This window comes from Chelonoidis abingdonii, chromosome 1 (genome assembly GCF_003597395.2).
Source record: "Chelonoidis abingdonii isolate Lonesome George chromosome 1, CheloAbing_2.0, whole genome shotgun sequence".
NCBI classification, from domain to species: Eukaryota; Metazoa; Chordata; order Testudines; family Testudinidae; genus Chelonoidis; species Chelonoidis abingdonii.
In genome coordinates, this window is record NC_133769.1 from 97,959,843 (window position 1) to 97,986,404 (window position 26,562).

General features: G+C 46.3%; 1 protein-coding gene across 3 annotated transcripts in view; it reads right to left on the reverse strand.

Moving 5' to 3' along the window:
* Positions 1–26,562, reverse strand: part of TNRC6B (trinucleotide repeat containing adaptor 6B) — a 283,665-nt gene that overhangs the window by 207,371 nt on the left and 49,732 nt on the right. For all 3 annotated transcript variants that reach the window (XM_075068137.1, XM_075068133.1, XM_075068124.1), the window contains exon 3: positions 26,191–26,279. In XM_075068137.1, the coding sequence (XP_074924238.1) occupies positions 26,191–26,225 (35 nt within the window). In that variant the 5' untranslated portion in view covers positions 26,226–26,279. The remainder of the gene's footprint in view (positions 1–26,190; positions 26,280–26,562) is intronic.

Consider the following 26,562-nt stretch of genomic DNA (forward strand, 5'->3'; position numbering starts at 1 on the left):
CGTTTGGGCCCCACTGGACAAGATGATCACAATGGCCCCTTCTGACCTTGAAATCTATAAGAAACACTGAGTTTTGTAGTCACAAAATTCAAGTTATTGCAATCCCTTCCTATCATGGCTTCTTCCTGCTTGTTCAAAATGTAGCAGGACATTTCCTCATTAGTCTGAGCAATCACGATCATTTTATACCTAACCCATAAGATTTAATTTCCTAAAAAGTGCCAGATTAAGATGGAAGAATTTTTAAAGCTTTTTACCATGCAGGTTCTGGTTATATTCAAAATCACTTGCTTGAATCCTGCTGTAATGAGTATCTGAATTTCGACACCATCTTTAATTGACAGCATGCTTTTGTGAACTCTAGGATGGAGAAACTGCTCCTCCCAGTCCTCAAAGTCTGATTCAGCCCATCCTTCCCCCCTTTTTTAAGCTCTGGGCACCTTGCAGGAGTGTTTATAGAGTGCCACCTCCTACAAGTCATTATTTCGATATCCAGTGCTAGCTTAATTTTGGAGGGCAGGGCAGCCATATAAGCCACCGTTCTTCAATGCTTGTAGCAGTCATTTCAAAGTTACATTCTGTCCAAGATGATGTACAACTACAATAAAAACATGAAAGGCCACCTTCTAACACAATTAAAATGAGTCACACTAAATAGAGGATCCAATACAATAAAGGATCAGAAGAGATAGTAAATGTGCCTCAATGGTTCTAGTGAAAAACATTTATTTTTTCAAATAAATAGAGGAGGAGGAGACTTACTAAAAGCAAGTCCCTCACCCTGGAGCTCACCATAACAAAGCAGAATTTGGCTAACCTATTCTTATCACCAAACCAACATCTCCTTTCCCTCCCATTTAGTCTCTTCCAGAGCATCATTCCCTCTCCAAATTGAGAGGTTCTCCATATATGCCAGCTTCCTCTTATTGACTGTCCCATAAAGCAAGCATTTCACTGCACACTGGCACAATGTCCATACATGAAGTATCAGACGTTAGAAATGAAAAGTCCTGCTAGGTCATCTAGGCCACATCAACCTATATCAGGGGTGGCCAACCTGTGGCTCTGGAGCCACATGCGGCTCTTCAAAAGATAATATCCAGCTCCCTGTATAGGCATTGACTCCAGGGCTGGAGCTTCAGGTGACAACTTTCCAGTGTGACAGGGGGTGCTCACTATTCAACCCCTGGCTCTGCCACAGGCCCTGCTCCCATTCCACCCCTTCCTGCCCCCTCCCCTGAGCCTGCAGTGCTCTTGCCCCCCCCGCACTCAGCCTCCAGCACACCATGAAACAGCTCATCAGGAGGTGTGGGGAGGGAGGGGGAGGCGCTGGTTGGTTGGGCTGCCAGTGTGTGGGAGGTACTCGGAGCGGGGGCGGGGAGGGAGGGAGCTGCTGCGGGGCTGCTGATGTATTACTGTGGTTCTTTGGCAATGGACATTGGTAAATTCGGGCTCCTTCTCAGGCTGGCCAGCCCTGACCTATATACTCAATGCAAGATATACCACAGGAAACAATTTCTTAGTGCTCCATCTATACCAGTTTTAAATTACCCAGATTTTGTGATTTCCACCATTCCACTTGGGAGACTATTTCCAGCATAATAGATGGCACTCTAAGAAGCAGTCACTGATATTCAACCTATATTTTATTTGCTTAATTTAACTCTATTAATTCTTATGCACCTTTTACCACCCTAAACAAATGTCTGCAATCTGTTTGCAGACCCTTCAAATTACATTTCAGTTTAGTTGTTGCTTGACAAAGCTAGACATTTACAGCAGCCCTTTCAAAATCTTTCCTCAAATTTATCCTGACAGTACCTTATTTAATTTTATAACAATTTTATCATCTTAGTCCACAGGAGTCTTTTCTTTTGGTAGGGACATCAAACAGACTCTCCTCTTTGCTGCATTAGAACTCTAGCTTTTTAAAGCCCTATATAGTGATTGGCCAAATGAAAGTACCAGCTTTTATGATATTTTCTCTGTCAAGTGATATTCAATCTCACAAGAGCTGAGCATAGATTCCTAAACTCTAAAACCAGAAGGGAACATTGTGACTATCTAGTGTGACGTCTTGCATAGCACAGGTCACAAAACTTCCAAAAGATAATTCCTAGAGCAGATCTTTTAGAAAAATATCCAATCTTGATATAATTGTCCATGGGGCAGAAACCACCACAACTCTTGGTAAATTGTTCCAATGATTAATTACTGTAACCAGTAAAAATGTATACTTTATTTCCAGTCTGAATTTGTCTAGCCTCAACTTCCAGCCATTGGATTGTGTTATACATTTTTCTGCTATATCGAAGAGCCGATTATTAAATATTTGTTCTCCATGTTGATACTTACAGACTGTAATTAAGTCACCACCTAACCTTCTCTTTTTAAGCTAAACAGATGGATCTCCCTGAGTCTCCCAAATAAGGTATGTTTTCTAATCCTTTAATCATTCTCATGACTCTTCTCTGAACTCTCCCCAATTTATCAACATCCTTCTTCAATTGTGGACACCAAAACTAGACGCAGTATTTCTCACTGATGCCAAATACAGAATAAAATAACCTCTCAGCTTCTACCTGAGATTCCTCTATTTATGCATTCAATGATCACATCTGATCTTCTGGCCACAGTATTATACTGGGAGCTCGTGTTCCACTGATTACCAGCCAAACCCTCAAATCTTTTTCAGAATCATTGCTTCCTAGGATACAGTCCACACACTGTAAGTGTGGCTTAGATTCTTTGTGCCCAACGTATACATTTACATTTAGCTGTGCTAAAATGGCTATAGTTTCCTTGTGCCAGTTTACCAAGTGATCTAGATGGTTCTGAATCAGTGATCTGTTCACATCATTATTTACCACTTTGTGTGTTATCTACAAATGTTATAAGTGATGATTTTATGTTTTCTTCCAGGTCATTGATAAAGATGTTAAATAGCATAGGGCCAAGAATCGATCCCTGTGAGACTCCACAGGAAACACATCCATTAAATTACAATTCCCAGTTTTCAGTTACATTTTGAGATCTATGCAGTGTGTTGTAGTTGTGTCAGTCCCAGGATATTAGAAAGACATGGTGGGTGAGGTAATATCTTTTACTGGAGCAACTTCTGTTGGAGAGAGAGACAAGCTTTCAAGCTTACCTAGAATTCTTCTTCAGGTTTGAGAAACAGAGTGTTACAGCTAAATACACAGTGGAACAGATTGTTCAGTATAAGTAGTAAACATATTTCAAGGGATCATTGAAGGTGAAGTGGCTTGTTAACACACCTCCAGTCCTTGGGAAGGTGGGAAAAGGGAGGGTTGTTAATGGGTAATAGACTGCATTAATAAGCAATAAATCCTGTGCCTCTATTCAGTCATGATTTTTAGTGTCTAGCAAAGTTATGAATTTAAGCTCTCAGGCTCATCTTTTGAAAGTCTTGTATAGGTTTCCTTTGAGGATGAGGACAGATAGATCAGATATAGAGTGATCACTTTGTGAAAAGTGTTCACTCACAGGTGATATGGAGTTTTTGTCCTGGATGAAGTGTGCACTGAATGAAGTACATGACATGCTGCAACAGGCACATGTAGGACCCATGGATCTTGAAAGTTGTGTTGTGAGGTGTGTTATTATTGTAGCAGTTTTTGCATCTGTTGTTCTGACAAGGCCTGGTGCCACTTTGAGCTGGTTTGCCCTGATCTGTGGGAAAACAAGGTTACTCACCTTTGTAACTGTTGTTCTTCGAGATGTGTTGCTCATATCCATTCCAGTAGGTGTGCGCGCGCCGCGTGCACGTTCGTCGGAGACTTTTACCCTAGCAACACTCGGTGGGCCGGCAGGGGGTGTGGAATGGAATTGAGCAACACTATTCGAGCAACAAAGTAAAAGGTGGTAACCTTGTTTTTCTTCGAGTGCTTGCTGAATATCCATGCGTAGGTGATTCCTGAGCCTTACCTAGGTGGGGTGGAGTGAGACGTTGCGGAAAGCAAGACCGCTGAACCGAAGGCGCTCAGCCGAGATGGTTCAACCAGCGCATAGTGCGTGTAAAGGTGCACGGATGACAGGTAGCCGTCGGCATTTCTGGATGGGGACTTGGGCCAGGAAAGCAGCCGAAGGCTTGAGCCCGAGTAGAATGGGTGATCGGCAACGCAATTGGGACGTGAGCCAGGTCATAGCAGGTCCGATACACAGATGTTACCGACATGAATTCACTGGAAGTTAAGGGAGACTTTCATACGCTCCCAGCTATGAATAATGGGGCGAAACGTCTGAAGGCTTTAGTCCTTGCTGATGTAGACGCGAGGGGCCGGCGGAACATCCAGGGCTGTAGCTGCTGGTCTGGCGGATGCGTGCGGCTTGGAAGAAAAACCAGAGAAATATTTGATTAAGAGAGAATGGTGAGACCTTCCGGAAGGAAGGCTGGGTGTGTCGAGACTGCCACCTTATCTTTGTGAAAGATGTGTAAAGGTGGGTCTACGACAAGCACGGAGCTCAAATACCGTCTGGCAGAGGTGATAGCTCAGGAAGGACGTCTTCAATGAATTAGATAAGGAGCAGGTTGCTAACCGTCAAGGGGGCCACTGAGTTAGACAGACAGGTTAGATCCACACAGGGGGAAGGAGGCTAACGGGGGTACATCTCTCATCCTTTAGGAATCTAGAACAATGGGATGTGAAAAGGTGGAAGTACGGACTCTCCAGGATGAAGAGTGGAGATTGCGCTAGATGGACCTACATGGAGAGAGGGCTAGGCCGGCCCTTTGAGATACAACGTATCGAGGACACAGGAGACTGGAGGCATGCAAGGGACCATAGAAGTCGGTACACCAAATGAGAATCGTCCACTCTTGCGAGAAAGTCGCCTGCGTAGAGGGTTTCCTGCTACCCAGGACTGTTGACCTCGCGCGGAGCATGGCGCTCAGACTCGTTCAAGATCAGACAGAAGCCACGCCGTCAGTGTAGGGACGGGAGGTCTGGGTGACGAAGCCTGCCGAAGTCTTGTGTTATAAGGTCTGGTAGAGAGGTAGATGGTATTGAGGGCAGGGGACAGGTGAGCAGCATGGTGTACAATACTGTCGCCAGCCGGAGCGATCAGGATAGCTATGGCTGTCCTGCGTACTTGAGAGGACCCTGTGATAAGGGAAAGGTGAAACGCCTCAGGAGACCCTTGTCCGTGATGATGAAAGTGCGTCGAGAGGAGCGTCGGAGCAGCCGCGGAGGGGCAGAAATCTACACTTCCTGTTTCCTTGGAGGCGAATAGGTCTATCTGGGGAAAGCGCATTCCGAAAGACAGAAAACAGGATCGTCCGGACGGATGGACCCTTGTGCGTGTCAGGCGATGGCTCAGCAGTCCGCAGAGTATTCCGGACTCGCGGGAGGAAGGAGGCTATCAAGTCGATCGATTCTGGACATACAAATCCCACAGTCGTAGAGCCTCTTGGCAAAGAGGGTAGATCGTGTTTCCTCTTGCTTGTTTTATATAATACGATGGCATTGTGTGTGTCGCGGAAAATGGCAACACAACCGGCCCTGTAGCTGCTCTGCAATGCCTGCAGCCAGCGGACCGCCTTAGTTCGCGACATTGATTTGGAGCTGGAGTTCTGGTAAGGACCAAAGACCTTGGGTCTGCAGCTGGGCTCCGGTGCAGCCCCAGAGCAGAAGCATCCGTCGTCAGGGATAGCGGAGGGCTGAGGCGGCTGAAACGCCGGACTCGGCGCACGGCTCAGGGCGGGGTCAGCCACAGTTGAGGGAGCCATGTACGTGATGCGGTACTGTACTTCATCGTCAGGGCATCCCTGCGTGCCGAAGACTGAGAGCGAGCCAGAGTTGCAGAGGGTGCATGCGTAGTCTCGCGTGTGCTTGTCACAGTGCATGCAGCCATGTGACGAGGAGGGCAAGGACGGTGCGGGCAGTGGTAGTGGAAGGAGGAGCCCTGACGAGAGAAACATCGATGTGACATTTGAGGGGGCAACGGCTGTTGCTCGATTCGAGTCCAGCAGCTCTATAGAATTCTATTTCCTGGTTGGGAGCAGGATGGATTTGGGTTGATTGATGATCCTAGACGAGAGAAAGGTCTTGATGAACCTGTACATGCCGTTTCACCTGTGGCCTCGAAGCCCCTCGAAATCAGCCACGTTCGAGGTAGGGAAGACATATGTGCGAGACGGAGGTAGGCCGCACTACTGCCATATCACTTGGTAAAACACTCGAGGGGCGGAGGAGAGACCGAAGGGCAGAACCGCAAACTGGTAGTGAGACGGTTCCCTACGAACGAAGAAACCTCTGTGCGGTGGGTAAGATCGCGATAATGAAATATGCTCCTCATGTCGAGAGCAGCGTACCAATTCTCCGGGAGTCTAGGGAAGGAATGATGTTTCCAGGCATAGCATGCGGAACTATGACGGCTTCCCTGATTGTCTTGTTAGAGCAGTCTAAGATGGGGCGGAGCAGAGCACGCTTTCGCCTTGGGAATCAGAAGTACCGGATATAGAAGCTCCTGCTCTACTGTCTGGACTGACTCCTATGGCTCAGCGAGGAAGGTTCGAAACTTCCTGAGGAGAGTTGACTCGTAAGAGAAAAGGGGTGTCCGAGAAGAGGGTACGAGGAGGGAGGGTGGGAAGCGGGTAACATACTGAAAGACGGTAGCAGCGTTCCACGTGTGAGGACAGCGGTCTGATGGTTCGTGGACTAGGCAGGGAAGAAAGCGGCGAGGCGGTTGAAACTGAGCGGGATCCTGGAGGAAATGGTAGCGGTGGTCTCGAGCGCACGGTCAAAGCTAGTTTCGGTCCCGTGGTGTTTGGCGGGACCGGAGTTTCTACCCTCCTTGAGGGGAGACTGCGCGTTTCCGAGAGGTCGCCTCTGCGCTAGGAGAATCCTGTCTCGGTCGGGTGGGGTAGAACCGTCGGGCTTGGGGGAGGAAGGGCGTCTTGAGTTGCGGCGTTGCAATCCGCAGCGAGCGCATTATCAGCGATTGTCTTTAAGAGCTTTGAGGTGAGGTCTGTTCTGGAGAGAATGAGACCTCGCGCTCGTCAAAGGTAGGTCGTATCGTGTAGTGGACCTCCGGGGTAAGGCCGGAGCGAGCCACGAAGTAGCTCATAGTGACTGATCGCAGAAGTTTCCTAGCGTGCGGAGCTCCTGCGCCTCGAGCGTGAAGAGGTCCGCGTGGACTTTTAACTCCTGCAGGAGGCGCGCAGAATCTTGGCGGTAAGTCCTGCTGGAGAGGTAGTAATTTTCCAATGCCTCCAGTGTTAAAACTGTAACAGTCAGTAGAGCCTGTTGATTGGCGACTCTGAGCTGGAAAGGCCACGAGAGTAATCTCGCTGCCAGGAAGGTCCTGTGACTTGCTCTCAGACTGGGCGCAGGGCGTGTTGGCCATGGCGCTTCGCTCGTCGACTGATCTGGACAGCCAACTGAGCAGGCGGAGGGTGCAAACATAACAGGTATTCGTACTGTGGACGGGACCATGTCATTTGCGCTCACTTTTGCCCTGGGCGGCACGAGCGGTCTGCCAGATTTGTTTCAGCTGTGCCTGATGGTAGCAATGGAGGGAGCGCTATCGCAGGTTGGGGCCTCCGAGAGGATAGTGACCACCAGGTCATCCCCTCGGGGACTATGCTACTGGGTAGGTTTATGTTCAAGCGAACATCGTAGAGTCCGGTGAGCCTGCGTCGTGGCGATGTGGCCTGATGTGGATGTTCCGCACAGCTCGCCGGGAAGAAGAGGAGAGACATCCGGGAACCAAAGGGTTTGAAGATGACTTTGGTGCCGGTGGGGCATCACGGCTTGGTCAGTGAGGGGTCCTGGGCGGGGCTGTTCCATAGTGTCTGCAGGCGGTCTGCTCACGTGGACTCAGGTCCTTGGTCAGAGGGAACTGAGGAGGCGGGTGGCTGTGAAGCTGGCTCCTGGTGGTATGCCCACGGAGTCAAAGGGCCATGCTGAGGGCTTAAAGCGTCTGAATCATAAGACGCGAGTCGCTCATGAGGAACGCGCTGGTTGGCGGTTGGCCACAGCAGGGCCACGATGGGAATGATCATCCTACGCCAGTGCAAAGTAATGGTGCGGGAACGATACTTGGAGTCCCGCCGTGCGTGAATGCGACCGAGGGCCCTATACAGAGCGGGCGGAGACGTCGACCTGGTGCCAGGAGCCGCTGTGCGAGAATTGCTGCGATGACCGTGCTGGAGTGATGGTGCCGGGACCTTCGTCTGTGTGAGACCGGCCGTGACGTGACGGCTGCCGGAGCGGTGCCTAGATCTAAGGAAGGGCGCGGTCAATGCCGCGACGGCGGATCGGGACCATGCGCATACCCGAGTACGTGGTACCGTAAGGGGAACGGTACGGGACTGCGAGTGGGGCGGCAGGGTCGGACGATGGTGCAGACGGGACCGTCTGCGTGACCCGACCTGGAACGAAGTCCCAGGTGTGGGAGAAGGCTTCAGCAGAGCGTTGCCAGAGATTGTGGCGACGCGGTTTGTGGCGAACGCGGCTCTGACTGCGGGGCTGGTTGTAGTGCCAGGAGGCTGATGCTTTTGCTCTCGAGGCGTGAGCTGCTGGACAGGAGTTGGGGTGCGAGATGAGGGTCGAGGCAGCTCAGGCTCCGTCATCGCAATGAGGTCTCGTGCGGCTGAGAACGTCTCCGGGGTCGAAGGCACAATAAGCTCAACCGCGGCACGCGCCGGGGAGCCAATAGGCACCGGACTCGACGGCCTTTCCGAGGCCGGAATCAACGGTGCAACAGACCTCGAGGCCGCGGCAGAAGGAGTCGGTGCCGGGGCGGTCTGTTGTGGGCAAGCGCTCTGACTGCGGGGCTGGTGTAGTGGCCGCAGGAGGCTTACGCTTCTTGCCTCTCGGAGAGCGCGAGCGGTGCCGAGCAGGAGTTGGTGCCGGAGACTGGTGAGGTGTCTTCTTTGAGGGCGTATGATGCGGTGCCGAGGAGGCGCTTGTTCCCGGTGCCGCGGGCGGTGCCGAGGACGGTGGAGTGAGCGCTGCCTCCATGAGCAACTGTTTAAGGCTAACGTCCCTCTCTTTCCTGGTTCGGGGCTTGAATGCCTTACAAATTTTGCATCTGTCTGTCAGGTGGGAGTCGCCCAGACACTTCAGACAAGAGTCGTGCGGGTCGCCTGTGGGCATCGGGCGACGGCAGGCCACGCACAGTTTGAAGCCCGGCGCCAGGGTAGGGGATGGGCTAACCCGCGATCCCTACTAACTAATTACAAACAAATACTAAAGAACGAAAAACTAACTACTGACTACTATTTAAAGTTCAACTATATACAAAATTCAAGAGGATACGAGTGAATGCTAGGGAGGTGGAGAACAGATAATCTGCGCTCCACAGTTCCAACAACCGACACGGGCGGTAAGAAAGAACTGAGGAGCGGTCGGGCCGGCAGGGGTATATATCAGGCCCCATGGCGGCGCCACTCCAGGGGGCGCCCTGCCGGCCCACCGAGTGTTGCTAGGGTAAAAGTCTCCGACGAACATGCACGCGGCGCGCGCACACCTACTGGAATGGATATGAGCAAGCACTCGAAGAAGAAGCTTGCTTCTGATGAGGAATTTGGAGAGCTTGGGGGCGGGGGGTTGTTTGTTTTTTGAAGGTTAGAAGAGGGGGTTCAGGAAAGGATAGAGTACCCACTGAGTATGGGTTGTAGCTATTTGCTAACCCTTCTAGCTCCAGTGTTGGGTGGTAGGTGACAAATAGGGGCGTGGAGTTCGAGGGGGGTTTATTTCCGTATTGAAGCAGGTTCTCTCAGAGTATTTGGGTAGCCCATTCAATGATGCAATCAACTTCTCTGGTGGATGTCCTTGTTTGGTGAAGGCAGTTTTCAGTGTATTAAGGTGGATATCCCACACTTTCTCCTCAGAGCATATTCTGTATCTGAGTTCCTGGCTACAGATAAAACATACTGCTTGGTATGTTTGGGGGTGGTTACCAACCTATTAAGGTAGGTGTGGTGATCTGTGGGTTCTATCAGTTAGCCAGTTTTTAATTCATTTAAAGTGTGCATTGTTCATTTTATACCATTCTACTTTTTGTTAAAATCAAAATGTCATGCCCAAGTCAAATGCCTTACATAAGTCTCAGTATATTACCTTCAAACTACTACCTTTATCAAACTTGTAATCTCATCAAAAAAAGATATCAAGTTAACTTGACAGGATCAGTTTTCCATAAATCCATGTTGACTGGCATTAATTACATTACCCTCTTTTAATTCTTTACTGATCAAGTGCCCTATCAGCCACTCCATTATCTTGCCTGTGACCGATCTCTGACTGATAGGTCCATAATTACTTGGGTCATCCCATTTCCCCTTTTTAAAACTTGGCACAACATTAGCTTTCTTCCAATTTTCTCCAGCTTCAACTCCAACTCCAAGGGACAAGTCAATATTTCCAGATTACCTTTTTTTGGGGGGGGAGGGGAGGGGGGGGTTAATACTCACTTTCACCTGTCCTGAAATGGCAACTGTAGAGAGTGCATTGAAAAGCTGCCTAGAGTCATCACAGTGCTCCAAATCTTATTGAAAATCAACACTGATCGTTCAGAAAGCTTCTCACCCAGCTCTTTTAAAACTCATGGATGCAAGTTATCTGGACCAGCTGATTTAAAAATGTCTAACTTTAGTAGCTTCTGTGTAACATCCTCTATATCTGGCTGAGTGAACGGAACCCCAGGCCAGCAGGAGGCTGAGTGGGGCCAGTGGCCGGGACCCCAGACCGGCAGCAGGCGTGTCCCCCCTCACTGTGCTTAGGTTCTGCGGCTCTGGGGGGTGTGAGCCGCCGGGGCGCAGGGCCCTGAGCCTGCTGCAGGAGGGGCAGCGGCTCACACTCCCCGGAGCTGCAGAGCCTGAGTGAGGAGGGAGCTGGGGGGTGCACGGGGACCGCCACCTGCATGTATTCACTGCAGGACCCCCCGGGGGGGCCACTGGGCTTCAGCCCGGGCAGATGCCCCCCCCATTCCCCAAACCGCACTTGGATTCTGTGGCTCCTGGAAGTGTGAGCTGCCGCTGCCCCTCCTACTGCCTCAGCACTCTGCGGGGGAGGGGCTGTGCACGCAGCAGCCCAGCAGCGTGTTTTGCCTCCACAAGGAGCCAGCGTCTGACTGGCATGGGCATGGTAAGGGGAGTCCCGGGGAGCAGTCAGGGAGCAGGGGGAGGGTTGGATGGAGTGTGGGAGTCCTGGGGGTTCTGTCTGGGGGCGGGGGTGTGGATAAGGGTTAGGACAGTCAGGGGACAGGTAGGGCATAGGGTCCAAGGGGGGGCAGTTAGGGTGGGGGTAGTTGGGACAAGGAGCAGGGAGGCTTAGGGAGGGGGTGGGGTTCTGTGGGGCAGTTAGGGGCAGGGGTCCCAGGAGGGGGCAGTCAGGGAACAAGGAGCGGGGGGGTTGGGGGTTCTGACGGGGGCAGTTGGGGTGGGAAGTGGGAGGGAGTGGATGAGGGCTAGGGCAGGGCTCTCCCCTCTATTTTGACTGTTGAAATACGGTAACCTTAGGCAAGGGGGGAGACAGGGGGGTGCATGGGGGCTGGCACCCACATACATCCATTGCAGCCTGCAGGAGCCCCCCTCCGGGGGGCACCGGGCTGCAGCCTGGGCAAGAGGGGAGGTGGGGCGTGGCTGCTCCCCGCTAGTGGCACCACCACCTCTGCAGCGCTGCTGTCCCCCTGCACCGCGCTGGCTCTTCCATGGCTGGGGCTTGCTGCTGCTGCAAGCCAGATGTTCTGGCTCTCCGGTGCCTCTGGAAGGTGGCCCAAGCCCGGCAAAGCCAGTGAGTGGACTGGTTGGGATTTGCCCCTCAATGAACCGATGTGCGGGGGTGGGGGGAGGAGAGAGGAGCACAAGGTGGAAGTTTTGCCTAGGGTGCAAAATATCCTTGCACCGGCCCTGCCCCAAGGGATGCGTGCACCCCAGGTTAAGAACCACTGCACTAAACTGATAAGATCTGCATTTTAATTTAATTTTAAATGAAGCTTCTTAAAAATTTTTAAAAACTTGTTTACTTTACATACAACAATAGTTTATAGACTTATAGAGAGAGACCTTCTAAAAATGTTAAAATGTATTACTGGCACACGAAACGTTAAATTAGAGTGAATAAATGAAGACTTGGCACATCACGTCTGAAAGGTTGCCGACCCCTGCTCTATAGATACTAATGTAATGGAAAGTGTGTTATGGACATATGATGAGACTGCATCATCTGTTTTTTCCCTAAATACAGAACAGAAATATTTATTGAGCACTTCTGCCTTTTCTGCATTTATTATTGATCTTGTCATAGCATATCTCAGTACAGTCAGTTCAGTGCCCATCTTCCGAAACGCCGGCGCAGCCAGGTAGCAAAACTCTGTTTTCTCAATCCTCTTTCACAAAAAAATTCTAAGATTTTGTTTACAAATATTATAATTTGCAATTTCTCAGCTGGAAAATTACACATGTTAACAAAGCTAACCTTCTGTGTGTGCTTTACCACCAGTAGATTCATGAATTGATGACAGTGATTTAGCCATTTGAGAAACACCTAAATATGGGTCAATATATTTTTTCAGCCCCCGCACACTAAAGTGGGTTTGAATAGTTCTTGACTTAAACAAATCAGACACACTCCTGAACAGAACTTTTAAAAAAAAATCAAAAGCAACTCAGTCTTAACTGTAGTTTTCTATTCAGATGCCAGAAGGGTAGTAAAGCTGGAGCGAATCACAGGGATAAGGACAGGAAAATGATATGAGGGAATATTACAGGCTGACAAATCAGAACAGGTGGTTAAATGGAACGGAAATGAAGCAGCAGCAGAAATATCTACAGGAAAGTTTCTCAAGAGGGCTTGATGTCCAGCACTGTAGAGAGAACCAAAACAAGAATAGGGGGAAATCAATATTTTTAGATTATCGTTGGGGTTTTTTTGGTTAATACTCACTTTCATCTGCCTGGAAATGGCAACTGTAGAGAAAGTGCATTGAAAAGCTGCCTAAAGTCATCACAGTTTCAGTTTGCACCTCTCTCTGTGTCTTCAGCTGAAACACTATTTTGTAAATACTTATGGCAAAACTCTGAATCATGAGGCATTCATACAACTGCCAACAGTGCAGTAGACATACCATTTTCCCCTTCCTCTCCTACCCTCAGTAGAAGTACCACACCATCATCACAAACACTGAGCTAGCACTCTGTCTACAGATACTAGGAGGCCCTGCACTTAAAATTCAAGTCAGAAAGAATCAACAAATGGCTTGAATTTGCATTTTTCACCTCTTTTCCCACAATCCCAGAGGATCACCACACAGCTACATATTACAGGACTACTTGTATTTCGTAGAAATTGAAGTGTCCTGCTCCCTTAGAAATCTCAAACACATGCCGTGCTTCTAGGAACGTCTGTGTCCATGTCCTCTAAGTATAGTAATAGCATTGTCATTGCTTCCTCGCTTGGTTTTGCAGGTACTGCATATACTGTGGGATAACGTGCGAGGTATTTACAATTGTCAAAACTGCAGTAGAGATCTGAGCGGGCTCCATGCTTGCCGTGCTATGGCACCTGAATGAGTAATCCTGGAAAAAGGGCGTGAAACGTAGGAGAGCTGTTCGGTTCAAGATGGCCGATAAAAGGTGGTAACTGGTTGTCTTCTCTAGCTTTCATGGAGTCAGGAAGCTTGCAAGAGCTGCAACAGCGGGAGAGCAGAGTTTGCAGCAGAAGCGTAAGTAGTGTTTGTGGTGAAAGCTGCCGGTTCAGTTCATGATGGCCGAAAAACTGCGGGAAATTGTTGACTTCTGTAGCTTCCACGCGAGCCCAAGACAGACAACATGGAAAAATTAGCTAATGATGCAAGAGCAGGAGAGCAGAGTTTGCAGCGGAAGCTGTGCTGCTTGATTCACAGTACCCGAAAAAAGGCAGGAAATGGTTAGGTAAAAGAGTAGATAGAAAAATGAGAGGACGTGCGAAGTGGATTCATAGTACCAGGAGACAGGCGGTGCACTGAACTGCACTGTCTGCTGGCAGTATGACGTCTCCCATAGCTTTCACAGAGGGAGGAGCGAGTGACGGCACACACCCAGAAACACCCGTGAGAATGTTTTTGCCCCAACATGCACTGGGAGCTTAACCCACAATTCCAATGGGTGGCGGGGACTGCCGGAACTGTGGGATAGCTTCCCACAGTGCACCATTCCGACATTCGATGCTATCCTCGGTACTGTGGACTCACTCCACCAAATTCAAGTGCTTTAGTGGGGACACACAACATCAAATGTATAAAATCGCTTCTGAAAATTTGAATAGAACAAGTTCAAATTAATTTCGTCTTGTAGACATACCCTTAGAGATCACTCTGAGTGCAAAGGAACTCACTCTTCCTGTTAAATCAGACTTACATGTTCCCTGAAAACAGTTATTAGATCTCAAGTGTTAGGCTCATTTAGAAAACTTGATTTTTTACATTGGCTCTTTTTTCCCTGCATGGCACAAACATTGGAAAACTACTAGAACCATCAGCACATCATGGCAGATATTGGCTGTCCTCCCAATCCTGATAGCATGTTAACAAAAAAGATCATTTTCTGACTGTGTAAACAAGGAGAAAAGCACAGACTTAAATCACCAAATGAATTAACAGAGAAGATTCCCGAGACAAAGGCCAAACAGCAACTCAGCTAAGAGAGCAGATGAGGTCTTCCAACCAATTCAACTTCTTACAAAAAAACAAAAACAGCCAATTTTGAAAGAATTCCATTTGCTGAAGAGACCTATCATTGAAACAAGTCATTGACCCAAAGGAACGCACCTAGAAAAAGGCCAAAAAAGAAGCACTAGTGAAAATGCAGTAAAAGCATCAATTCTCAGATGTCTGAATGACATCAGGAGCATATGAATACAGCTAGAGGCCTTACATGTGTAGCATCAGTTACTGAAACACTAAATGAAAAAACAGGAGAACTGAAGAATTATAAAAATTAAATGGAAAAGAGTGAAATAAAATGTGACAGGGAAACAAGTGAGAGAAAGCAAACAAGAAAAGACTGAAGCACTCCAGTGATATTAAAGCTCATGTCAGGCCTCAACCTGTTCCCACTGAAGTTTGCTCCAGTGGAAACAAAAACAGACACCTATACTTCAAAGTCAATTTTCATGGTAATGTGATTTCATGTCCACATCACTTACTAATGTCAGAAAGACTCAAGCAGATAAAACTCTTCTGCAGAATTTCATTTTCCAATTTATGCCCTCTGAAGTGTTATTCATAGTTTGAAATGCATGCATACTTACTCTTAAAAGTGACCTGCTACAAAGATATATGGTGACTGATTCTATTAATGCCATAAGTGGCACGCAGCATAAGTATAAAACTAATATCATATAAAAAGTCTGCTGGCCAGCTCTGGGTTCCTTACCCCAAAATACACCATATTCTGGGATGTCACAGATATCGGAAATGCTCTTATAGCATTGAACCAGCTTATCAAATACTGCAAGTCACATTTTTCCTATGTATGTATAAAGTTTAAAACTGACTTCAAAATAATACTATCTGTGAAAATGTAACTTACTGCACTTGGTGTCTTATGTGCAGGATTATCATTACAACAGAGTTTTGGGTATATATGAGAGAGAGAGAGAGAGAGAGAGAGAGAGAGAGACATACACACCAAAATGATGTATTCTGTGGTGCTAAGAGTGAACAGTTACTTATCTTATAATAACTGTGGTTCTCCAAAATGTAGTCAGTGTAGAGCCCATCATAGGTGCTCATGTACCTTGTGCAAATGAGACCGGAGTCTTTTGACCAGCAGTGTCTACAGGGACCATGCTTATACCTGGGTACCTCCTTGTGCTCCTTTTTCAGGGCACAAAGGGCAGAGAGGCTGAGACCTTCTCTCAGACCTGGTCTACACTACGCATTTAAACCGATTTTAGCAGCGTTAAACCGATTTAACGCTGTACCCGTCCACCCGTCCACATTACAACGCTCTTTATATCGATATAAAGGGCTCTTTAAATCGGTTTCTGTACTCCTCCCCAACGAGAGGAGTCAGCTAAATCAGTATTACAACGGTCGGATTTAGGTAGTGTGGCCAGAAATAGAATTCGCGGTACTCGGCCTCCAGGCAGTATCCACAAGTGCCACCACTCTGACCTTCGCTCTGGACAGCACCTGAACTCGGATGCTGTGGCCGGTAAACAGGAAAAGCCCCGCTGAATTTAGCTTTTCATTTCCTGTTTGCCGCCGTGGAGCTCTGATAAGCATGGGTGGCAATGCAGTCCCAAATCAAAAAGAGCTCCAGCATGGACGTACAGGAGATACTGGATCTGATCGCTGTATGCGGAAAAAAAAAAAAAAAAATTTCCTGGGGGGTTCTATCATGAGCTTCCGTTAACAGGAAGACGAAATGCAAGCGTTTGAAAAAAGAAATCTCCAGGCACACAGTGGGCTGCGTGACAAGCGTAACAGGAAGCCAGAGACTCAATGGAACGCTCGCATGGAGGGAAGGGGTATGGAGGACTCCAGCTATCCCACAAGTCCACAGCAGTCTCCGGAAAAAGTATTTGCATTCTTGGCTGAGCTCCCAATGCCTGTAGGTTCAACACATTATTGTCCCAGTGTGGATCAGGGCATAGCTCCTCAATTTACCCCCGCTCCGTGAAAGAAAGGAAGAAATCGTTTCTTGACTTCTTCAGTGTCACCCTATGTCTACTGATGCCTGCTGGTAGGACGTGATGCTGCAGCAGGTGAACCGCAGTATCGGGCATCCTAGCCTCGCCTCCCTAGGTGGCAAGAATGTGCAGTAGGACTGGTAGGTCCTTATCACCCGTGAGGTGCTCCTATGCTAATAACTGCTGAATACCCTGGCTGGGCCTGAGGTGAGGCCGCCGAGGCGGGGGGGCTGGGTAAAAAATAGGAATGATTACCTGTCATCTCCCAGTGATGGTACAGACGGACTGGATAACCATCCTTCATCAATAGCAACTGGGCTGAGGCTCAATCAAGCCCCCTCCCTTTCATGTGTATAAGAAAAGATTCTGTGTCCTGCCTGGACTGCATGGACACGGCGCGCTGCCTCCCCTCATTTTGAATTCACTCAAACTCAGTGTTTCTTTATATTCCTGCATTTTATTACTATTCATGACACAAATGGAGGGACACTGCCGGTAGCCCAGGAAGGTTAGGGAGGAGGGAAGGCAATGGGTGGGTTGTTGCAAGGGCAACCCCCGGTGAAGGCATGTAAGCTCATTCACATTGTCTGGTGGACTGACCACAGAGCACCTGGGCTCCTCAGATACACTCTGGTTTCTAGTAGACTTGCCCCACATTCATAGCAGACTGAGACTGATATTTTAGAAACCATACAAGGAGGTGAATTGATTAAGGGCTACAGGGAGTCATGATCCTCTGCGTTGTTAGCTATTCCTTGATCGGTCTTCCCTGCTGTTATTATACCGACGAGTCCCAAAGAGTAATGGGGCACGCATGACTTGAGTCAGCAGTACAAGATACAGAGGGACAGAAACGTCGTATCTATATCATTGCCAATTTACCCCGGCAGCAGTACAGGTACAAGAACGACTCTGATAACATCCATCTGCTATCAATGCAATAAGTCAAGCAACGTTTAAAATCGTCTTGGCGTGTGTAGACGACTAGGAGTATCGTGTCTCTGTCCCGCCGCACCATCCACACAGTACACAATAAGGTGACCTGATAATAAAAAAAGAATATAAAAAAAAAAAAAAAAAAAGCTGCATACGGGACTCCACTCAGGTGCCAGTGCCTATGGCTCTGCCCAGGAGCATATGGGAAAACGAGGCGAGAAATGATTGTCCGCGTTTGCTTTCCCGAGAGAGAATGACTGAACGACCATTTTACCCAAGAACCCACCACGACAATGATTTTTGCCCCTCAGCCACTGGACTCTCAACCCAGAATTCTAAGGGGCAGGGGAGACTGCGGGAACTATGGGATAGCTAAGGAATAGCTACCCACAGTGCAACGCTCCAGAAATCGACGCTAGCCTCAGACCATGGACGCACACCGCCGAATTAATCTGCTTAGTGTGCCTGCGTGCACTCGACTTTATACAATCTGTTTTATAAAACCGGTTTATGTAAAATCGGAATAATCCCGTAGTGTAGACGTACCCTCAGTTCCCATGCAATTTGAAGCTTGAAGCCTGTGGGGTTGAGAATTCCTCAAGCTGGGACAGAGGGTGGGTTGTGGGATCCATACTAGCAACAATCTTTCTCTCTCTCTCTCTCTCTCAAAAAAAAAAAAATAAAATAAAATAGAACAAAAACCACACCACAAGCCCACAATTACTGTAGGGTAATCAACCATTCTCTCTTTGAATGTGTCAGTGTGGATCCCACTATATTGTAAATGACCAGCAAACAATATCCCTTCAAGACAGTGGGAATGAGGAGTTCCAGCTGTATCAATGATTATAGCACTGCTATCCCAAATTTGGCATTAGCCACTAAGTCAAAGACATAGTCTTTGACAAGGTCACTGGATTACTCCACATTGCCATCTTATAAGATTTCTGATATTGACACAGGTGAAGGATGGTCCTTGAACTCTGATTGAGGGAGCCTGTATGTTTAGTGAGAGAGATACACGAACCAGCTGGTAAAAGAGTGAGAATGTTATCCATTTTGATATTCTCTGTGAAGAGATGATTTAGTCTTTAGAATGCCCAGCTATGCCAATAAACAGAGAGGGCAACAGTCAATGATTTGGGCATATCAATATAATAAAAGTAAAGCCCTGGAAACATTGACTATGTGGAGTTTCTTTTCTCACATTGCAGAGTGTGGTTTTGGGAAGACAGTTAAATTGATTGACTGATTTAGATGAAAATCGTATACCACCTTAGGAATGAACTTCGGGGGGGGGGGGGGCCACGGGGAGTGAAGCTTCAGCATTACCTTGTTCTCATGAAATGTAGTATGGGAGGGCTGATTATAAGCACCTGAAGCTCTATCACTCTCCTGCCTGAAGTGATATCCACCAACTTCAGAGTTAGATGGTGCAGGAAACATTTTGGCCGAGGCTCAAAGGGAGGTTCCGTAAGTCTCAGGAGAACCAAAGTAAGGCAGGAGCAGGTTCCCTGACTGGTGAGTAAAAATGTAGATGCCATGGGATGAGAATAAACCATGCATGACTGCAGAGGCAGATGGTAAACTGAGAATACCACTCAGTGGACTTTACAGCTAAATGAAAGACCAGCTTCCTTTAAGTGTCACAGATACTCGAAGATCTTCAGTGTCTAAGCCAGAGCCTCCCATAAAGAGCTTTGATTTAGAGGAGCTTGACTGACTGGTAGATATTTTTGTACTCTGAAACAGAATTTCCTGGGCTTACAGGGAGTAGTCTCTATCCCTAATGCTCTTAGGTCTAGTGACTTCGGATATGGATGGAATACCTAGCTATGGTACTGCGAGATCAGGTTCAGAGGGTCTGGAAACTGGATCAGAGGCTGAATGGACATTTTTAAAGAGATCTGTCAGTCAGAACTGCTGCAGCCAATACAGGGCAATGATAATGACTCTTGAACTTGGAGATCACTCTGGAAATCAGGGAAATAGGTGGAAAGGCGAAGAGTAGGCCTGTTCCACTGCAGGAGAAAAGCATCTGGTAATTATCCTGGTCTCAGTCCACATCTGGAGCAGAAGTTCTGACGTGTTGTCCTTGGTCTTTCAGTGGGAATTCCCAAAATTGGAATATGAGCTCCATTATAGAACTGTGCAGGGACCAATTAAGGTTGGTCACAGATTGCATGCTCAGGAAGTCCCACGACATGAAGTGCTTGGTGGTCACCTCGCTCTGATGGCACCAAGTCCAGAACCTGATGGCTTTGTTTCTTTTTGTAGTGTTTTTGTCTATGAAGATTTGCACTATTGAATTTCAGAGGACAGATAGGGAAGAGTAGTTTAGTAGCCCTGAGCTTCAGGATGTCCATATCTTGTAGCTCCATATCATCCAGGGACCAGGTCCCTTGAATCTATAAGAGATCCGAGTGAGCTCCCAGCTTGCTCATGATACATCTGTGATCAGTGTCTTGGTCAGGGAGAGGACTGAAAAGGAGGAAAATGTTTGTGGGATCTCTGTTCATTTGCGCGGTCCAACCACCAAGCCGGCTCTACAATGACATGCTAGAGCACTGAAACATTCCTGTCTATTCAGTGTCTCTCAGAACAGACTGACCTGACCCAGAGTTGGAAGGACCAAGATGAAGTCTAGCAAGCTCCAACATGTAGTGTTAGGACACGTTAGCAAACACATACAAGACAACTCCATATTGTCTCAGTCTATCAGTTGAAGGAGTGCCTGTAACAACTCAAACCTGTCCTCAAGCAGATAAGTCTTTTCTGATCTGGAATCGATCATAGATCCTATGAATTCTACACTATGGGATAAGAAAAGATGATTTTTCATAGTTCACTAGGAGGCCCAGCTGGAACAACACAGAGAGAGAGTGCATTCCAAGCTCACTGCTGCCTCCTGCTGTGATCTCTCTGAGCAGCCAGTCATCTAGGTAGGAGTAGACATGTAAGCCCTGCCTTCCCTTCTCAGGTAGAGAGGCCACTACCACTGCTGGGCACTTTGTGAATACTCTTGGCGTTGTGTAAATTCTGAATGCCAATATCTAGTATTGCTATTTGATACCACCATGAATCTCAAGTAGTTCCTGTGGGCCAGGTGGATTGCTATATGGAAGTACATGTCCTGCAAGTCAAAACTAGTCTCAGGCCATAAAAATGACTGAGGCAAGCACTACCATCTTGAATCTGAGGTAGTGTATATATTTGTTCAGTCTCCACAGGTCGAGGATAGGATGAAAGCCCCCTTTCTTCAGGGAAAACAAATTTGCTCCTAAGGAACCTCTTCCAAGTTCCCAGACAAAGCAACAATGCCACTTTTTGTAATTTGCTCTCATGAGAAGGGGTCCCTGAAGACTGACAGAGAAGAGGGGTAGTAAAAGGGAAGATGTGGAAATGAATAGGGTAGCTGTGAGCAACTATCTCCAACACTCATCTGTCCAAGGTGATATCGGCCTAAGCTCAATGGAATGGGAGCAAATGCAAACCCCAAAAAGACTGGCACCTGATGGGGTCATGTGGCTTCTGACACTCCCATCAAATCTGGCATCTGATGACAGGACAGGGAGAGCAACAGAGGCAGATGACAGACATTTCCTCAAGTACTGTGATTGTTTTTGTAATAGATATGCTGCTTCCCCATCCTGGGAAGATGCAAGCTGTCTGTCTATAATGTGGCTGATATTTGTAGGGCTTCCCAAAGCAGGTTGGTATGTTGAAGCTCAGTAATCACATGATGGCCCTGGAGTCCTCTAAGGAGTAGAACATTTAATCAGTTCTCTTACCAAAAAGATCTTCGTGCTCTCAGATGGGAGCAAGATAATATGTGGTGTCTTGATCATTTCTTGGTATTCTTTCTAAGGGGCAATACCTCTCTATGCTTGGAATAGTACTAAATCTCCACTCAGTCCTTTCTTTTGGCTTCACTTTTGTGTTGGGGTGTTGGTGCTGGAGGAGCTGGTCCCAAGGCCAGTGCAAAAGTGGTAGTTGGCTACAGGGATGTTGAGACAGCAGTGGCCAGTCCTAACAGCCTTGATCCTAGGATGATCAGCATTTATATGACCTTTGTCCATTTGAATGGAGTTTTCTTCCCTGCTTTCCTTTTGCTGCTAGACCCCAGGCATGGTGTCTGCTCAAAGGTGCACTTGTTGAGGATAACCCTTTGGATTCCTTGGAGGTGGATGTCTACTTTGGATCCGAGGTGGCACAAATCAATTGCTCGAGTAGATGAAGGTTTAGTTGCATGCATGAGTTCTTGATAAGAAAAATATACCTAGGATGTGGTTCTCCTGCTGGCATAAAGGGTACTGACCAGATGAATGAGTCCATCATATGTGGGGCAAGGTATAAACCCTGAAGGTTTAGAGTCCACTATAGCAATTGGCACAAGACAATTCACCCTACTGCACAGGGGGGAATTTTTCTGATTTTTTTTTTTATTTTTGTGTGGGAAACATTCAAATTAGAGAATTGATACAAGATAAGAAGGGTGAAAAATTATTTCTTCAAAGTATTTCTAAAAGAAGAGTTTGAAGCTAGGAGAAATAGAGGATCAGACACTCAGTAGGTTCCATCTTGCTGCCACAGATGGTAAGTTGGAATTGTGGGAGGGTCTCAACCACTCCACCCTTTATGTCCTCAAATGAAAGCTCAAGGAGACACAGGACATCTCTCTTCCTACCAGTCAATCAACAAAGCCAATCAGGCAGTCTACTACAGCCGAGCTGTACCCTTTATGTTGCCAAGAGAATGGCTCTTCTGCAGGCATTGATTCCTAACCACAGGACATATGCACAGCCCCAGACATTGCTACTATTTAAAAAAATAAAAACCTCTCTCACATACACGAGCAACTACAGCAAGAGCAACACTGGCACATACACAAAGAACTACTTAGAGCTGGCCAGTGGATTTTGTGGGACATAACAAGAAACATTTTGTATTCTAGCGTGAAATGTCCCATACAGTCTAGTTCAGTTTTCAATTTCTTTTTAGCAGGTCATCTTAGCATATTGTAAGTGACTAGGTGGAGCAGAGGTAATTATACTAGTCTCCATGCTTCAGAAACCCGCTGAAGATTAGACTAGACTAGAATAAGAGTGGATGTCACAAGCATCAACTTGGCAGAGTTGCAGGTGGAGCCCAGGACTGGAGTAGCAGGGGGTTCTGCCGGTCACGATTAAGATGCATTGGAAGGAAGCTTCTCCAGTCTTCTCACTCACTATGCCATTAGGCTATATTTTTCTCTCGCGCTCGTGAAAAATCTTTTTTTTTTTTACGTAAACCCATTCTATCATCAGAGTCCTGAGTATGCACTTCAGAATCTAAGCTTTCATTTTTTAAAAAATGTACACCATGATAGTTGCTAAATCACCTCAAACAAAAACTAAGCTCAAACAGATGCAGTGAGTTTTCCTGAGCTTGTAGCGAGGGACAGCACAGACAAGCATAAATTTTCCCTTTACTTCAACGAATCAGCTATGAATCAGACAGTAATATAAAATGTCAATACTTAACCATTTCACTGCTAGTCATTATACCAGAAACAGCCAATTAACACACTGAGCCCACTAACTGAAATTTCCTTCGACATCACTCCAAGTGTGAAAAGTGCCAGATGTCCCCTACTCCCTGCAGCTTCCTCTGGACTCTTCCTCTTGTTTTGCTACAATACCTTCATCTCATTTGTGCAGGAGTAAGAAAAAAAATTTGTCTAGAAGTGAATTAATATTTTAAATGGGTGCAAAACAAGTGAGACCCGATTCTGATCTCATACACACAGTGGGGTAAATCAAAATTATCCTCACTGAAATAATTAAAAGTTATACTGGTGTAAAACTGGTCTAAGGTACACTGGGTGTTAGCTCCATGAACTGCAGCAGTGTAGCCTTACTTGACACAGCGTTAATATTGTACTTTCAAAGAAAGAATCAATGCATGAAATACACTCTGCACTGCACGCATGACTCACAGTCCTTTCTCCAAACCTACAGGAGAAGGCGTTTGCCAGGAGACTGTGACCACGAAATTAAAAATCATTATTTATGGACTCAGAAGACATTCTTTTTTAAGTCAGAAAAATGATGGTTGCAATGTGGGACTTTGAGGGTAGTGGGAGGAAATGAAAGGATTCTAAAGACTCAAAAATATGGATACAAAGACCCCACACCAAAGCAGGGAAGAAAAAAAGGTAGCCAAATCTATTGTTCAGAACTGCACGTATCCATAAGTGTTGCATATAAGCCTTTATTTATAATTGAATGCTTGGAGGCCAGGGAGGGCAGAGACAGTCCAGAGCAAGTGTAGACAATAGATAGATACTCTAATGCCATGATTTTGAAAGAGGACACTTCTCCAGAACACGGAGACTGAGCCTGACACAAGACCAAAGCAATAATGAACCAAGAGCCATATAATCCACTTTGATTCCACAAGGATACACTTATTTTTCTTGGAAACTAATTTTTTTCTTATGATAAATTTAAAAAAATCCCATTCCTTCACATCTGCACACGTGTAACTAAACAGTATGTATGGCTCACCTAGAATACAAAATTGGGGTCAGAGAACATAGCTATCTTTCAAATATTTGCAAATGCCAAAGAAAAGTTTAATATGTACAAGATGGTACAACTGAAAGGATGGCAGACTGAGATCAAGAGGAAGATTTAAATAAAATATCAACTGAATGGCGTTTAAACAATAAAAAAGTCTCCCAATGGGAGGGAAGGAAGGATCATACCTACAATCATTTAAAAAGCACTAGAAAAATCTATTTTAGTAAACAATCTAGCCCAGTGTATGACGGGAAGAAGATCTAGATGTACTAATGCTTGCCCCCTGCCCCATTTCTGATATATGCCAGTGCTGTACAGCTATCTGAATAATAAAATCAGACTGCAGATGCACATTAACAAATCTCCCAATTTCTTGCAATGGTAACGAGTTGTTTCAGCCAGCAGTGTACTTGTTCAGTTACTCTGAGTCTCTCTAGAAATACAAACTTTCCTTTTAAAATATATTTGGGGGTGCAGGAAGGAAGCAGTCATTACCAACCCCACCACCACAATTAAATGTGCTAAAGAAAAGCTTGCTTTCATAGAGGCAAAGACACTTTTCAAACTAGGTAGTTCTTTCCCAGTCAACCTCCTCATGTGTTCACAGAAGAATGAAACCCATAAATACATTCTTTTACTTTGTTGAAAAACAAGCACCAATCACAGTGCTCATCAAACAAAGCTAGAGAGCTTCTAGAATTAGTAGCTGATTTCACCATCCTTTTTCCCTTTACATCTCCCCAGCGAACTTTCTGAACTAGCAAAATCCCTCTGAGCAAGGTATTCATCTGCCTGAGTCAATTACATGCGCCACTGTTCTAAAAACAGTTTGGAACCTGCTATGGTTTTCATTGACTAACTCTGAAGTTCAGCAATCCCTCCTCCCAAAACCATTTAAAAGCTCTTTGTCCCAAGCATTTTCCAAGAAATTCCACAGACTCACCATAGCAGCTCTCTTTGTATTAACAGACCATCACCTTGAGGTACATGCATAGCTCAGATAATTTGTTATTCTGTTAAGGTATGCAGATATGTGAAAAAAAACGTAAGAATGTGTCTCAGTGGAATAATAAAGCCTGAAAAAATTAGACTGATTTTCCCAATCCTCAATAAGGTTGTCTTGTTCAGACGTAGTGAGAAGATACCTAAAATCTAGCACAAACAAGCTAATATGAATTTGGTTTTGGCTGAAATTTAAAATGAAATTCAATACAATTTACACATACTAGTAGTAAAGTGAATACTGAACTAGCTTTCTGGAGAGATCATAGTTTTTAGGACAGTAAAATACAATTGAACACCTGTGAAGCAGTAGGTTAGTCACCGTACCATGTCAATACACAGAAGAGCCAAGGTCATTTGTGAAATTGGAACAATTACATCTTAGGCTAAAGGAAGTAGCTTTTTGAAAAGTGACTATCCTGTATCCTTTCACATCTCCCCAGTGAACTTACTAAACTAGCAATACCTTTCCGAGCAAGGTATTCAACTGCCTGGGTCAATTACATGTATTACTGTTCTGGCAACATTCAAGTTCTCACTAAACAGCCTCTCATGCAATGATGCATCTCTGGAATCAGTTACTACCAAGGTGGGTATCGTGCTAGGGTATGACGTTTGTGGGATAAACCCATAGAGACAAAGATGTGAGATGTCGAGTAAAGGAATATTTAAGACTCAAAACACCAGCACATGGATTGACCTGCAACACATATACCGTGACTTCGGGACCTGAGGGCCCAACTGTCTAATGCTTTAATCAGGCTGGAGTGGGGCCAGGGAATCCCCACCACTAAGTCTTTGGGCCTTCCAGTTCCAGTAAAAGGGATAAGATTATGAAAAAGCTCAGTGTTTCTTTTAAGAGCTTCCTCTTCCCCCCCCATCCCCGACATTTCCTGTACTGTGTATGCAGATATCATATACATACTGTAGTAATACTAGACTTGTTCAATTCTACTTTTTAAATACAATCAGTTCAGAAGTTAGTGTTCACAATGCCTGTTCCCTGTATCAGCAAGAAAGCTCCTGCTCAAGCAAACCTCACTGACCTTGGGACTGCCTTCCTCCAGTATTTCTCCCTCATCGGTTTGCATGGGAACAGAATCTGTGCAAAACTGCAGAAATGCAAAAATAGTGCCTACAAGAAATAAAGGGAAGGAAAAAACATTTAAAAATAAATATAAAAGGAAGGGTTGGCCATGTTTAACATTTTTGCTGGAATCTCATAACATCACAAATCACACTGAAAGTCTTGGCCTTTAATCAGATAATACACTATATGCAACAGCTCGGACCTTAGTCAGTGACTTGCATTCAGGACAAGAACACAGGCATTTTTTCTTTCTAAAGAGAGAAATGTGTCTAGTAGGACCATTTTACTATTTGTTTTAAATTTAAAAAAGTGTCAGAAGAAAATGGCT